The following is a 15980-nucleotide window of genomic DNA, read 5'->3' on the forward strand; positions in this document are numbered from 1 at the left end:
AAGGTAAGCGTTCACCAAATTCATGTTGACTTGGTCATAAAACTTCACATCATCCCTTTCTAAATACTTTGGAATTTTCTTGTGTAAACATATCCCTGGCTTGCCCCTCAAAACTGTGACAAAATACTTTTAATCAAAGTGTTTTACAATATCTAGATTTTGTTCAAGAGAATGAATATAACAGATTTTAGTAAACTCAGCTGAATTTTTACAAAGAACTGCCTATTCAGATGCCATTGTCTCAATTCACTCGGTGCTGCTAAGTTACTACTCATTTATAAGAGCAAAAGAATGCATGTCTCAATTCAATACAAACTCGAGTTCTTGAAAGCATCTTTCAAGTTGAAGTACAGAAATTAGTCTTGGGATTTTCTTTGTGATGCGAATGTGTCAGTAATGTCAGATCAGTGAGCTCCTGACACGTGCTAAAGATGATCTTTCTGTTTGTGGGGAGATCAAAGCTAGGGGCCAATCCGACAGGGAATTCAGGAGAAATTTCTTTATCCAAACAGTGGTTGGAGTGTGGAGCTCCCAACCACAAGGAGTAATTAAGGTGAATAGCATTGACACATTTAAGGAAAAGCAAGAGGGAGAAAGAAATAGAAGGATAGTCTGATGGGGTTAGATAAAGAGGTGGAGGTGCCTCTTTTAGAGCATTAACACCAGCCTAGGCCATTTGCACCAAGTAGCCTGTTTCTGTGCTAATGCACTACAACATGCTTTAAAAAAATATCTTCAACAAAATTTAGTCTTAACAATAATATCTTGGATCAGCTGTGATGTCTAATAAATAACTCCACAAGTGTGACTCAACAAATAATTTTTGAATGAAAGAACTATAAGTCATGCTCCCTCAAATAGGACAAATTTATCACATATTGATGGCTGTGCCAATGTAAAAGCTAGATATTAAATGATTGCTCATGAGGTTTTTGGTCCCTCAAAACTTAATTTAAATTGCTTTAATGTTCTGTCCTCACTGTAGAATGTGATTTTAATTTACACTGATATTCTTCTACCCAGCTGTTATAAGTAGGACCAGATCTTGCCGCAAGAAAGGACAGAGGTGTTGCACAGAATTATCTATTGCATTACAGTCACACAAGTAACAGAACATTTTTAATTTTTTGACGAATTTTAATGTGAATTAGGTATTTGTGAAGTAAACCAGCTCACAATATGTCTCTTTAATAGCAGGGATTATTTCCAATGAAGTGACAGATCTTTAATGATTTAGTGAGATAGATGCATTTAAGGAAAGCTAGATAAGTACTTGAGAGAGAGAGAGAAAGGAATAGAAGCATATGCTGACAGGGTTAGATAAAGAAATAGGAAAGAGGAACAAACACTGGCATAGACTAGTCAGGCTGAATGATCTGTCTCTGTGCTGTAAATTCTATTTAATTTTGCCAAGCATGGCAGGCAAAACAGTATGGTTTTTGGAAAGTTTTGAATATTGGCTGGGTATCTGTAATGTGGGTCTACCTTGTCTAGATTGAAGAGTTATCCTACTGTAACTTGCCAGGAACAATGTTTACCAACTTGGAAAGAAAAAAAAATATCCAAAGTATTAGCTACCTCAATTATCACCTCCAGTATCAAAATATCATGCAGTTTACTGAGGCCAATGTTACCAACTATAAAAGAATTCATCTTGGCTTGACAGCATGCCACACAAATATGTTTGTATAACAGCATGGTTGATGGGTGGCACTATACCCTGCTGTTGATAGAGTTTAGTTTCTTCCCATCTTCAAACTGCCTGTCCACCACCATGGATAGAGCTTCAAGAAATTTCTCTACTGTTACAGATGATGACTAGAAAGACGGTGGGGGAGAAAAAAAAACAGAAAAGCAACTCAAACACTTCTCAATACTCTAGGCCTGATCAATGACCCAAATACAAATAAAATTCAATTGGAAAAAACAATTTGAGGATACTGGAAACAAAATATAATTTTCTTGTAAGGAAAGGGTTAATTTAGACGGACTTGAAGAATGCTAATGTAACATTGCAATATGGCTTTGTAATGTAATGTTGCAATTTTTTAGACTTTGTTTGCTAAGTAGGAAGTACGATTCCCAAGTTGCAATAGGTGTACCAAGATGTCAACCTCTGAACCTTTAAAATGAACTCTCCACCACTGGCAGGATGTAATCTGCAGTAACCATCTGTTTAATGAGGGAAGTTAACTGGAGACGTGCCATTCCATTAAAAGCCTGTATGCAACAGCACAATGCCAGTTTCCTTCTTAATCATTAATTTTAATTCATTCACAGGATGTAGGCATCACTGGTAAGGCCAGCATTTTTGGCCATCCCTAAAAGCCCTTGAGAAGGTGAGCCACCATCTTGAACTGCTGCAGTCCATGTGGGGAAAGTGCTTCCATCGTGCTGTTATGTAGGTTCCAGAATTTTGACTTAGCAGGGTGAAAAAGGAACAGTGATAATTTTAAGTGAGGACGGTGTGCGACTTGAAGGGGAACTTTCAGGCAGTGCGGTTTCCATGCATCTGTTGCCTTTGCCCTTTAGGTGATTAGAGATCACAGGTTTGGGAGGTGTTGTTGAAGAAGCCTTTACAAGTTTCCACAGTTCTTCTTGTAGACAATGTACACTGCATCAGTGGAAGAAAGAGTGAATGTTTATGGTGGTGGATGGGATGGGGGGTGCTTATCAGGCAAGCTTGCTTTGTTCTGGATGGTATCAAGTTTTGAGTGTAATTCGAACTGCAACACCCAGGTAAGTGGAGAGTATTCCATCATCACATTCCTGACTTGTGTCTTATAGGTTATGCAAGTAGGCACTGGGAAGTCAGGAGTCACTCACCACAGAATCCCCAGTCTTTGATCTGATCTTACAGCCACAGTATTTACATGTCTGGCCCAATTAAGTTTCTGGTTAAGTTCCAGGATATTAATGGTGAGGCATTCACCAAGATAATGCCATTGAATTTCATGGGGAGGTGGTTAAAGACTCTCTCTTGTTGAAAATGATCATTGCCTGGTGCTTGTATGGTACGAATGCTAATTGCCATTTATCAGTGCAAGCCTGAATGGTGTCCAGGTCTTGCTGCACGTGGGGGATGATAGCTTCTTTAGCTGAGGATTTGCGAATGAAACTAAACATTGTGCAATTATCAGCAACATTCCCACTTCTGACCTTATGATGAAGGAGAGGATATTGATAAAGCAGCTAAATATGATTGGGCCTAAGACATTGCCCAGAGGAACTCCTGTAGCGCCAAGTGACTCTAGCCACTGAAGGCATTTCCCCCTGATCTTCATTGACTTGAATTTTACTCGGCTCCTTGTTGCTGCCAAATGCTGCCTTCATGTCAAGAGCAATCACTGTCACCTCACCTCTGCAAGCCAACCCTTTTGTCCATGTTTGGACTGCAGCTGGTACGAAGTCGGGAGTTACATGATCTGACAGAACTAACTCTCATCAGGACAAACATAACCCAGACTGCTTTGGACTAGAGAACAATTCTTTTCAGCGGGGGAATAATATGGAAAAATTGCTACCCAAACCATTAAAATATGAAGAAGCAGCTGCAATCCCCTGAAAAACAGGGAATAGGAAATGGAAACTGCACATGGATTGCATTGAATAACCAGAATTGTGAATTTTAAAAGCTTCTGTTCTGTTCAAAATTCCAGGCAGGATTCCCCAAATAACAGGTTCACTGCAAGGTCATAAGATTCCAAAGCAAAAGAGCTAACTTGCATTTACATAGCATCTTTCATGACCTCAGTGTGTCCCAAAGGACTTTACAGTTAATTAAGTGCTTTTTGAAGTGTTCTTTGCAGGCAGGAAGAACATGTACACACATTGTGCCTGTTTCAACTAAAACAAAACAGGCAACAGCCATTCTCTGGTTCACTTCCCAGGGAAATGCCTTGACTAGTCAGAGTCAAGGTTTGAATTTAAGCAAAATTTGGCAGTTAACTGTCAGTCATCAGTAAATTCTCTATGGCAACACCTCTAACAATCAGATTCCACTCGCCAACCAATCAGCACACACTTCTCATGAAGTATAAATTGTTGTTCCCTTCACATTTGGTATTCTTGCTAATTGTCCTCATGGGTGCAATAAAAAAAGCTTCGACGACATGTGGCTTTTTTCAGCAGTACTCAAGTTCTTGTGATCAATTGGAGCACCCTATGGAGCTGGCTAAGGTGGATAAATTTGTGATCTACTCATCAATAATATTTTTGGTCAGTTATTCCTGTCAACCTAATTCAAGTTCAACTAAGGTAATACTTTCAGAAAATGCTGGAAAAACTTTGCAGGTCAGCCTCGGAGAAGAAAGGAACAGAATTAATGTTTCAGGTTGATGACTTTTTGTGAATTTTGTGATGCTGCCTAATACGCCAAGTATTCCCAGCATTCTGTTCTTCTCTCAGACTTCCAGCATCTGGGTATTTTGCTTTGCTAATCATATAGTAATTAATGGAATTACTCCCTGACCATCCATCATTCTACTGTTATCTGAACCTAACAATACCAGCCATTGAAGTGAACATACTTACAAATTGATTGTGAAGGAACCTACCTGAATGTACAGCGCATGAGCTAGGAAAGGTAGCTTTCGCAAAACTCGTCCACTAAGTCCTTCACTTTTCCTGCATTTCACAAAAATAGGAAAAGGTTTTCACAATCTAAATTTAGATAACAGAAAATGTCAGCATTTACATAAGACAATTAACAGCATTCAACCATAAAGCCTAAAACTCATTTTAGCAAAGAGAGCGAGAGATTCAGATCATAATAGCAGCATCTGTTTGTCACACTTTACAGTTAGAGGGCAGCAGCTATAAAATAGCTTTCAAATTCACAGCCAACTTGATTGTAAACATTTATCGGAGAATCTACACTAGTATGAAACTTTGGTCACAGGGTGCTATGCTGATGTACCATTGTTGTGCACAATAAAGAAATAGGACGATGAGTTTTGTCCTCAGTTTATCCACTGGCTGAGTAAAGGACCCAACCCTACCAGTAAAGGGAAATACTGAGCAGATGATAGGCATTTCCACAGTTGAAGGGGCAGGGGGGGGGGGGGGGGGTAAATCAGGGGACAAATACAGGGGTTACTTCAGTGCACCCTCCTAAAAACTTCACAACACAGAGCATCTATCTGCTTGACCATTGTCCACAAATGATGCCTGAAAACCAAAGCCAAGGAAGCAAAATGATACCATACACACCATCCACTTGACAGCAGTTAGAAGCTACTGAACACGATCCATCAACTAGTTTTTGATTATCCTGTTAATACAGCTATCTTGCAATATTTTGATTTTTATTCTGTACGACCCCAAATATATCTAGTGAAAATAAAAATGTACTTAATTGAAAATGTACAAGCAGTACACAGTCAGTCCTCCTCATTTATCCATCTTATGCTAACTCAGTAGTGATAAGTACACATGAACAAGTTGCAAGGAGGTGCCAGTACTGCTCACACATAGCAAAAGAAACTTACGCTGCAATATTCTTAAGTGCCAAACTTAGCCTGGACACATCATTTTCCAAGAAGCTGATCATCTGCAGTTCTCTCAGCGTCAGCAGTTGTTGTCTAGGGTAGATGATCTGGCACTAAAAATCAAAATAGAGGTAATAACTCCACAGACACCTCATTTTGTTCTCTTGCTCGCCCTTCCGAAAAAGAATTTCATTTAGCAATCTCAGCACAACAGCTCAAGTTTCGTCCAGCAAACAGAGGAAATGGTACCATACCTTCATCAGTTCCTCCAGGCAAGAGAGATAGATCTTAAAAATGGCTGTGGCAGATGGCGGTCCAATGTACTGCTTGATATCTGCTCGGTCCACAAAAGCCAAGTCTATTTTTTCTGTGATGTTTGATGTAGTCAGAATTATAACATTGGGAAATCTAGGGTGGAGGTCAGAGAAAGGAATCATGTACATTACAAAGAGCTTGATGTGCAGAAACTTCATTACTGACAGTGTAGTATAGCATCCTAAAGTTAGAACCCAGTCAGAACTAAACTACATTTCAAGAATTTTTCAACAATTGCAAGAGCTTTGGTTACAAAATCCACCAGTCAGTACAATTTTCGGTTTGAAACTGCTATCATTTCTCCTCAAGCCAGGAAATAGTAGACACGGACGTTGAGGTCCACTCAATGAGTCAGATTGTGCCAAAATTATACATTTTTAAAACTGGGTATGGAGATATGCTGCGGATTTTGTTGCTATTCAGTCGATAAACTTCATTTCAAGTTTCACATTACTGTCTCCATGCCACGCCTCAGCCAGAGTTGGCTTGCCAACCAACCAGCAGCCTTTTCTCCTGCAGTATAAATTGTTGCAATCATTTGAAATTTGTCTTGATGAGTGCAAGACGAAAAGTTTTGGCAACATGTCTCCCTTTTCAGCAATAAACTTCACTTTGTTCTCATACTCCTCTTCACTGTAACAGGACTTTTTCAGCTACTTAATTAAAGAGCCCTAACATGCCCAAAAGCACTTCTTAAAATCAAAGTTTCATTAAACAAAGAATTTCATAGCAAATAATGAAAGGTAGCCCTGTTCTGTTTATCTGCAGATACATTCAAAAATATATTCACACCTATACACTCAATCAAACATGCATTCACACTTTCTCATAAATAAAACATCTGCCAAAGCAAATGGCACCATTAAAAGGTCTTGTTTATTCTTTTCTAAACGTTCAAGTATCTTTTCACCCAGTTTTACTTGTTACATTGAAACTCCCTCACCTGCACTATCCTATATTGTACCAAAATTTATTAATACTCCTGTTCAGATTTATTTTTTTTTCAGCAGAAAGAGAACTGTTTTATGTCACTAAAGTAAGGTCACCCAGAGCAGCAGTACAAAAGATTATTAGGCAAGGGTTACAGGACCAAGGGGTGATAAATGAAGTTAAGATACAGCTCTGCCAAGATTGACTGAATGGCAGAGCAAGCTAGAGGGCCTGAATAGCCTACTCCTGTTCTTCGGTTCCTATAAAGGCACAGCAATTACCCCCCTTACAGTATGTTGTAATGTATGTTCATGGTGCAATTTTACAGTTTCAGCTATGGTACTGTGGGGAGAGGCCAGGTACTGCTATAGAGAACAGAAAGGTAAAAATTAAGAACTTACTGCTTTTCACCTTCTAGCTATAAAGAGATTTATTTGCAAGCATTTGCTTGCCAACTTTCTCTTTTGGGGCAGGAAGCACTGTGCCATGAGATGCATGGTACAGGGAGGCCGACAGAAGGGAAAAATACATCAAAACAAACGTTTTTATCTCCTCTATTTGCACTCTATAAATCCCACTTGCCTTCTGTTCCAAAGTTTGTTTCACATTTCATTTTAGCCAAAAAACGTTCTCTCCACAAAAACACTCACTTAAAGGCTAATCAAACATTAAATTTAAATCGACTTGCTCTGTTGTTTAATGAGAAATCACTCAGTTGTGATATAATCAGTTATTAACATAGACATTTTATCACGTCTCCTACTAAAATGGGCATGCTCAGAATAATATTCATTTTAAAATCATGAAAGAATAGAAATAAATAGTTTCAGCAAATGCAAGAGCAACACCTCTGAAGTTCATCTAAGTACCAACACTTACCAGTCCCTCACCATTTAAAATATTCTGCTTTTCTATTTTTCTTACCAAAGAGAATAACTTCGCACATCAACACATTATTCTACTTGTCCTGATCTTGCCTACTCATATAACCCATGTATAACCTTTTGCAGTTTCTTTGGTGCCTTCTATAGCTTACTTTACCACCTAACTTATCGTTAGCAAACTTGGACTCAAAACGTCAACTCTTTTCTTCTCCGCCAATGCTGCCAGACCTGCTGAGTTTTTCCAGGTAATTCTGTTTTTGTTTTGGATACATTACACTAGGCCCTCATCTAAGCCATTAATAATAGATAGTAAATAGCTGAGGTCCAAGTCCTGATTCTTGCGATACCTCACTAGTTAAAGCCTGCCAAACCAAAAATGACCCTCTTATTCCTAATTTTTGTTCAATGCCCATTAACCAATCCTCAATTCATGTTAGTGGTGTCCTTTTACATGAATCACAGAGTTACCATAGGCGCAGCAAACAGTAATGAAAGCAAATGTATTTAGTTTATTACAAAGGAATTGTAAAGAAGTTATAATGTAATTGGATAGGGCCTTGGTGAAACCACACCTGGAGCACTGTACATATTTTTGGTCTACTTACCTAAAGATGGATATAGGTGTCTAAGAGGAGATGCAATGATGATTCATGGGATTGATTCCTGGGATGAGGGGAATGTCCTCTGAAAAGAGATTGAGGAGACCAGACATATATTTTCTGAAGTTTAGAAGAATGAGAGGTGTTTTGATCAAAGTATACAAAATTCTCAAGGAGCATGGTGAAGCTGGGGAAAACGTTTTGCCTAAATGATCAGTCTAGAATTAGGAGGTAGTCTTAGAATAAGACGTTGCCCATTTAGAACTGAGAAAAGGAGCAATTTATTTTCTCAAAGGATTGTGAGCCTTTGGAAATCTTTACCCAAGATAGCAGTAGATGCTCAGTCGTTGAGCATATTCAAGAAGAAGAGTGACAGATTTTTAGTTAAGGGAATCAAGGGATATGGGGATAGCACAAGAAGACGTAGTTGAGGTAGATGATCATAGATTGGTTATAGCACAGAAAGAGGCCATTTGGCTCAATGTTCTTGTCATTCTCAGCAAGAGCAAATCAGCTAGTCCCACTTCCCACTGGTCACCCTGGAGTGCTGCTTCTTTTTGGGTGCTTTTCCAATTCCCTTTTGAAAGCCACGATTGAATATGCCTCTGACACACTCTTGGGTAGTGCATTCCAGAGCCTAACCACTCACTGCATAAAGAAGTTTTTTTTGTCTTTGGTTCCTTTGCTATTCATCTTATATTGGTGTCCTCTGGTTCTTGACTCTTCGGCTAATGAGACCAGTTTCTCTCTATCCACTCTGTCTAGACCCCTCATGATTTTGAGCACATCCATCAAATTTCATCTCAACCTTCTTAAGGTCAACAGCCAAAGCTTCTCCAATCTATCCACATAGTTGAAGCCCCTCATCCTTGGAACTATTTTCAATCTTATCTGCACCCTCTCTAAAACCTTCACATCTTTCCTAAAGTGAATTGGACACGGTACTCCAGTTGAGGCCAAACCAGTGTTTTATAAAGGTTCATCATAACTTCCTTGCTTTTGTATTCCAAGTCTCTATTTATAAAACCCAGGATCCTATATGCCTTTTTAAATGTTTTCTCAAACTGCCCTGCCAACTTCAACAATCTGTGCACATATACCTCAGGTCTGTGTTCCTCCAACCCTTTTAGAATTGCACTCTATTTTTTATTGCTTCTTCTCGTTCTTCCCACCAAAATATATAACTTCACACTTCCTTGCATTAAATGTCATCTGCCACATATCCACCCATTCCATCAGCCTGTCCATGACCTCTTGAAGTCCATCACTTTTATAAAGTCATGCTTTATATTGAAAATTATTTTATGTATTTATTGGGCTGAAAACTGCTGGTTAAGTTTTAAAAAGACTGAACCTGCAGCACTCTTTTAAAACAAGTGACTTAAGACAGTAGCTAAGATGGCAGAACATTTATATCATTGTACCTTACAAACTCTGAAGCCATTAAAATGATGTCAACCTGTCTAGAAAACCCCATCAGAGGCGATCATCTTGAAGGAGTATGAATGTACCATCTCCTGACTCATTCACAAAATATTCAGACAGTCACCTGTGTACTCAACTGGGTGGGGTCGAAGCATTAGATGTAATCATTTTGGACAATGGACTTTGGCTGTGAAAGGAACTTGCCCACGTATAATCTAATCATGTAAACCATGGACCTGGAATCAACTAGTTATGATCATGTTTAGATACCTGATCAGTTGGAGAGAGGGGATAATGTGATGAGCCAACTAACCCCATCTTCTGTGTTTAAGAAACTGCTTTTCTCCACGCCACAAATAAAAGCAAAAGAGACACAGAATACCACCCAGATCCCAAATGGGCACTGTCCCCCTCTCTCTCTTCATCCATCCTGTAAGCCAGAGCCCTGCCTGCTGTTTGACCATTCATACGCTGCAGGCAGCACTTTAAGAATCAACCCAGCAACTGCTGACTCCAATTGAAAAGATAAACTGTCTCAACGCCGAATCTTCAGGGACCATTGAGCTCAGCCTGAAACCTCCAAGTCAATCTACAAGATCTAACTTGTATTGGACTTTAAAAAACAGCTTAATCCATCCTTCCACTTTGTGCCTTACTAGCGTGTGTGTGTCTGTGAGTGAACCTTTGAATGCGTATGAGAGAGAGAGAGAGAGAGAGCGCGAGCGTGTGTGTCGGAGCATTTTTATTTCAACCAGGTGTTGAGTACAATATAAACTGTTCTCTTTTCTTTTTAAAGAACTTACAAGGAATCCTGTGTGTGTGTGTGTTTTACATTCGCAGCATTTAAACAGTTAAACACTCAGAGACTAGGAGTTGGAGTAGGTGGAGTAGGCCATTCAGCCCTTTGAGCCTGTTCCGCCATTCAATATAATCATGGCTGATCCTCTATATCAATGCCAAATTCCCACTTTCTCTCCATACCCCTTGATGCCCCAATATCCAAAAAATTATCAATTTCTTTCTTGAATATACCCAGTGACCCAGCCTCCACAGCCTTCTGTGGTAGACAATTCCACAGGTTGACCATCCTCTGAGCGAAGAAATTTTTCCTTATCTCAGTCCTAAATGACCTGCCCCGTATCCTGAGACTGTGGCCCCTGGTTCTAGACTCCTCAACCAGGGTAAACATCCTTCCTGCATCCAGTCTGTCTAGCCCTGTTAGAATTTTATAGGTTTCAATCAGATCCCCTCTCATTCTTCTAAACTCTAGTGAATACAGTTCCAGTCGAACCAATCTCTCCTCATGTGACAGTCCTGCCATCCCCGGTATGAGCCTAGTTAACCTTCAGTGCACTGCCTCTATGGCAAGTATCCTTTCTTCAGTAGGGAGACCAAAACTGCACACAATACTCCAGGTGTGGTCTCACCATGGCCCTGTATAACTGCAGTAAGACATCCCAACTTCTGAACTCAAATCTTCTTGCAATGAAGGCCAACATACCATTTGCCTTCCTAATTGCTTGCTGCACCTGCCTATTTACTTTCATTGACTGGTGTATATGGGCACCTAGATCCCTTTGTACATCCACATTTCCCAACATATTCACCATTTAAATAATATCCTGCCTTTCTGTTCTTCATTCACTGAACTGGCAAGCATCACCTTTTTTAAAAATTTGTTGCAGTCAAACAAGCAATGGGAAAAGAGGGGAGCCATTCTACTCTTCCTCATCTGATCACAACAATCACTAACATCCTCTGTTCACAATATTTCCAAGTTTTGTGTCATGTGTAAATTTTGAAATTCTGCCCTGTACATCCAAGTCTAGGTCATTAATGTATGTCAAGAATAGCAGTGGTCTTAGTGCCAATCCCTTGGGAACCCTGCTGTATACCTTCCTCCAGTCCAACAAGCAACCGTTCACCACTGCTTTGGTTTCATGTCCCTCAGCCCACTTCGCATCCATGCTGCTACTATCCTTTTTATTTTATATGAGCTTCAACATCACTGACAAGCCTATTAAGTGGCACTTTATCAAAGGTCTTTTGGAAGTCCATGTACATCACATCAACTCTCACTGTTACCTCATCAAAAAACTCAATCAAGTTAACTAACTAAGATTTGCCTTTAACAAATCCATGTTGGCTTTCCTTAATTAATCCACAATTTCTAAGAGTCTGTTAGTTTAGCCCGGATTATCGTTTCTTAAAGCTTTCCCACTACCAAAGCTAAACTGACTGGCCTATATAGTTGTAGGGTTTATCTTTGCACCCTTTTTTGAACAAAGGTTTATCATCAATTCTCCAGGATTGGAAGATTATGGCCAGTGCCTCCACAATTTCCTTCCTTATTTTCCTCAGTATCCTCAAATGCATCCCATCCAGTCCTGGTGACTTAACTTTAAGTATAGCCAGCCTTTCTAATACCTCTTCTTTAACAATTTTTAGCCCATCCAGTGTCTTAACTACTTTCTTGATCACCATGATCATACTGAATAACAGAGCAGGTTACTCCTGCTCCTATTCATACTCTTATGTAACACATTTGAGCAGCACAAAACACTTCAAAGGTTTTCAGCACAAGGGTGCTTCATTGTCCTAGGCAAAGCTGTGATCATCACATTTTCCACCCAAATTGACAGTTATTGCATTTACAAGGATGTTACTAGAGTTGAAAGGATGCAATTATCAGAAAAAATCAAGTCTGGTGGGATTCTTTTCTCTAGAATGCAAAGACTAAGAGGAGACTTGATAGAGGTCTTTAAAATTATGAAGACTCACAATAGGGTGGATGTGGAGAAACGTTTTCCATTTGTGATAAGTCCAGACTAAAAGGGCATAAATACAAGTCAGACAAGGCAGGTTCATGGTCCACAGAACCACTGCCACTTCCCCAGTGTAGCGCCTCAACAATCCTAATAATCTGAGACACGACAGATTGCTGGGCTGCTGGGACAGCCTGCAAGCCCCATTTGAGTACTGGTATTCACAACCATGATGGCAGCAGTCTGAGCTTACATGGCAACAAGCAGAACTTCCACTGCATCACTCAAATGTCATGCAGTTTCTGTTTGTGCTGCGACAGAAGCAGAGATATTGGCCATCAGGTGCTGAACCATGGTGAACCAGAGCTCTGAAGAAGGGTCATACAGACTCAAAACATCAACTGTTTCTCTTTCCACAGATGCTGTCAGATCTGCTGAGTTTTTTCAGCATTTTGTTTTTATTTCAGATTTTCAGCATCCACATTATTTTGCTTTTATCAAGCATGTGAAGGTGGTGGTTCATTTGTAAAGATATGGTATTTGAAGGTGCTTCACGGATCTTGACCACTCATGTGAGGTCATTAAATATCATCCTGTATTGCACTTAGGTCCTCGGGGCTAGACTGCTTTAATTGACAGCGATGACCATCTTCTCAGTGTCTGTCTGGAGGGCCTCATGCAAGTAGAGGACCTCCCTTTTCCTGTCCATCTCCTGCACCAAGGCCTCCAGAGTGCTGCATCAGAGATCTTTGGAGGCACCCTCTGCCCTGTTGCCCCAGTTGTACTATTCTTCCTGCTCAGACAGTTTCTCAGGCACTTTCAGCAGCTTCTGCAGTTAGAATGCACCTCCCCTTTAAGACATGTTATAAATACCTAGTTCATGGTTCAAAGCAATATTTTAGTGGATTTTTAGTTCTGGGAAGATTAAAGTTAACTGTAGAAAATAGAATAAAGACAACCAAAGCAACTTGAAAGGTTAGGGCCATGTTGACTTAAAGTGTTAACAGCTAGAAAGTGTAAGATCATAAAACAACGGGTGGGCTTACTTAGTGAGAGAATTGGAGATGGGGTGTCTACACTGCTTGCAAGAAATGCATCCAGAGAGTTGTCTTGTTTTGGGAATTAAAGCTACAATTAAATTTAAAACTTTCAGTCAGCCCTGGAAGGCTATGTCGTCATGGAGATGGGTGGAGCCTAAAAAAGTTCTCGGTTTCAATTCATCCGTGTTTGCTAAGTGAGTGTTTGGCAGCAGGGGAAAAGGCCATACTGAGAAAGTGGTGCTGTTAGCAGGGTTTAGGCAGCAAAAATGTAGCTGTAGCTGAGTCTGTGTAGTTAGGGCTCAGGAAAAGTCCTGGGGAGCTGAGAAGGTGGCAGGAAGTCAATGGCTTCATGCTGGAAAAGGTTAAGTTCAGAAGCAGCCCTGGAAGCCATTTATAGATTGGTGTAGCTAGGGAGATTGGATCTTGGTGAAATCCAGGGGCAGTGCTAGCCCAGTGAAACTAGCTGATTAAAGAGCTGCAAATTGCACCAGTAAGCAGAGGCTGGAGTACAGACTCGGAAATTCAGGGGAACAGAGTCTCAGGAGATAAGACTGAAACCCTGGCGTTGAGGCAGTCCGAGTTGGAGTGACTTTGAGGGAATTCGGAGGCTTGATCTTCGAAAGGGGAAAAATTTGAAGTCCCCCATGAGGGAGACAGAGTTTCAATGAGATTAGCTGACAGTGTTTACTGACATCTGGGTGGGTTGTTGAGAAATCTGTGGAATCTGTCTGGAGCACATCTGCCATTTATTGTGCAGTGCAATGTGTTCGACCAAAGTTTGCACTCATATTATCCCCAAATGTTAAGAGTACAAGATAGTTATTGTAAATTCTTTGATATCTTTCTGACTGTGTATAGTAAAGTTTATTTTTGTTTATTCAAAGCCTGTGGAATCTTGTCACTTTAATCTCTTGAATCTCAAAATTTGTCCATTTTAAACAAAACATTATTGGTCCTTAATTGGATTTTACCAAAAACCTGGGTGTCTAGTCTCGGATCGTAACATGTGCAGGCTGGTTTTAAGTGGTTTAGGCTAGGTTGAAGTGGTGCCAGCCTTACATGAACTTGGGGGCCCCCTGCTGAGGGGGTCTTCTCCTGTACCCCACTCTGCTGCATGCTACAAACATTATAATAAACTGACGGCACAAAGTATGTGTGCTGCCTGCATCCTAATGAACAGGCATGGATTAATCACATTTTCCAACTTTCCCCTCCAGATGGCACAAATGTGAAAACCTACAAACAAAAAAAGGGTAAAAATAAAACTTTTCTTTCCATTCCATTACCTGTTTCGCAGGCATAGCAAAACATGGGATATTACTAGGTTTCAGGAAAAGGCTGTAGTGAGGTTGCAAAGCAATGATGGCTACCATGCTGCAAAGCAGATTGCTATTAGGGTAAAAACAGAAAATTAATGGCTCAAACCAAGTTAATATTAGAATCTGCAGAACTATACAAAAGATCCAGAAGGCGATCAGCCCTAACAAAGCAACGACTAATTTCAGCCATTCTAAATGTGGCTCATTAACTAGTTAAGCTGTCAATGTGCTATATAGAAACAGCTGTAACAATTAAAAGCTTACCTTTTGATCTGGTCTAATTGTGTCAACACAGCATTAACTACTCGAATGGCATCAGATGGCTCTGTGCCAGCCTTTGAAGCATTCCTGGCTGCTGTCAAACTTTCAACCTGTAGTACAAGGGACACGAGTTAACCTTGTAAAGCAGATCATGGTCTAAGTCCAGCCTTCAGGATAAACAACTAGCTTCTCCTTTCAAAAGGAAGTTTGCTAGTCAAATTCCTCCAAAATCAGTTTATTATTGAACATGTAATGTTTCTTTGTCACTTAAAATAAAAACTTACCACTTGAGTTTCTACACAAGTGTGTTTAAACAGATTACATTCATTTTAACAATGCATTAATGGGTTCAAAGTCTTTGATATAGGACTCCTAAAAATAGTGACACTCAGACGAAGAAAAACAGTGCCATGGATGCAGCATTTTTAGCAAAGGGAATCCAGTTACATAGATCGTTAAAATGTCGTAGCCGAGTACAGAAAATAATCAAAAAGGCTAATGGAATGTTGACCCCTAGGGGACTACAATACAAGGTGATAAAAATCATACAAAAAAAGGCCAGATTAGACCACATCTGGAGTACGGTGAGCAGTTTTGAGCAGTACACCTCAGGAAGAATATATTAATCTTGGGAGGAATTGTAGTGTAGGTTTATCAGAATGATAGCTGGACTCCAGGGGTCAAATTACCAGAAGGGATTATGCAAACTACGGTTGTATGCCGGAACTTGAAAAGTTAAAAGTTGATCAAGGTTTTCAAGATTTTAAGGGGAACATTAAGGGTAGAGAGAGAGGCAGAAATTATTTCTACTAGTTGGAGAGTCTAGGATCAGGGAGCATAACCTAAAAAAACAGAGCCAGACTTTTTAAAATAAGAAACATGTCTACACACAAAAGCTGGTAGATATTTGGAACTCTCTACTAAGAGCAATTGATGCCAAATCAATTGTTAAA

At 39.9% G+C, this 15980-nt stretch overlaps 1 protein-coding gene across 3 annotated transcripts in view; it reads right to left on the reverse strand.

The window, feature by feature from the left end:
• Nucleotides 1-1325: 1325 nt before the first annotated feature.
• The window catches only part of trip13 (thyroid hormone receptor interactor 13), a 137371-nt gene continuing 122716 nt past the window's right edge, over nucleotides 1326-15980 (reverse strand). For all 3 annotated transcript variants that reach the window (XM_041183400.1, XM_041183399.1, XM_041183401.1), the window contains 5 exons: nucleotides 15031-15137; nucleotides 5744-5897; nucleotides 5490-5602; nucleotides 4557-4626; nucleotides 1326-1818 (listed from right to left, as the gene is read on the reverse strand). In XM_041183400.1, the coding sequence (XP_041039334.1) occupies nucleotides 1714-1818; nucleotides 4557-4626; nucleotides 5490-5602; nucleotides 5744-5897; nucleotides 15031-15137 (549 nt within the window). In that variant the 3' untranslated portion in view covers nucleotides 1326-1713. The remainder of the gene's footprint in view (nucleotides 1819-4556; nucleotides 4627-5489; nucleotides 5603-5743; nucleotides 5898-15030; nucleotides 15138-15980) is intronic.

This window comes from Carcharodon carcharias, chromosome 3, assembly GCF_017639515.1.
Source record: "Carcharodon carcharias isolate sCarCar2 chromosome 3, sCarCar2.pri, whole genome shotgun sequence".
Classification (NCBI taxonomy): Eukaryota; Metazoa; Chordata; class Chondrichthyes; order Lamniformes; family Lamnidae; genus Carcharodon; species Carcharodon carcharias.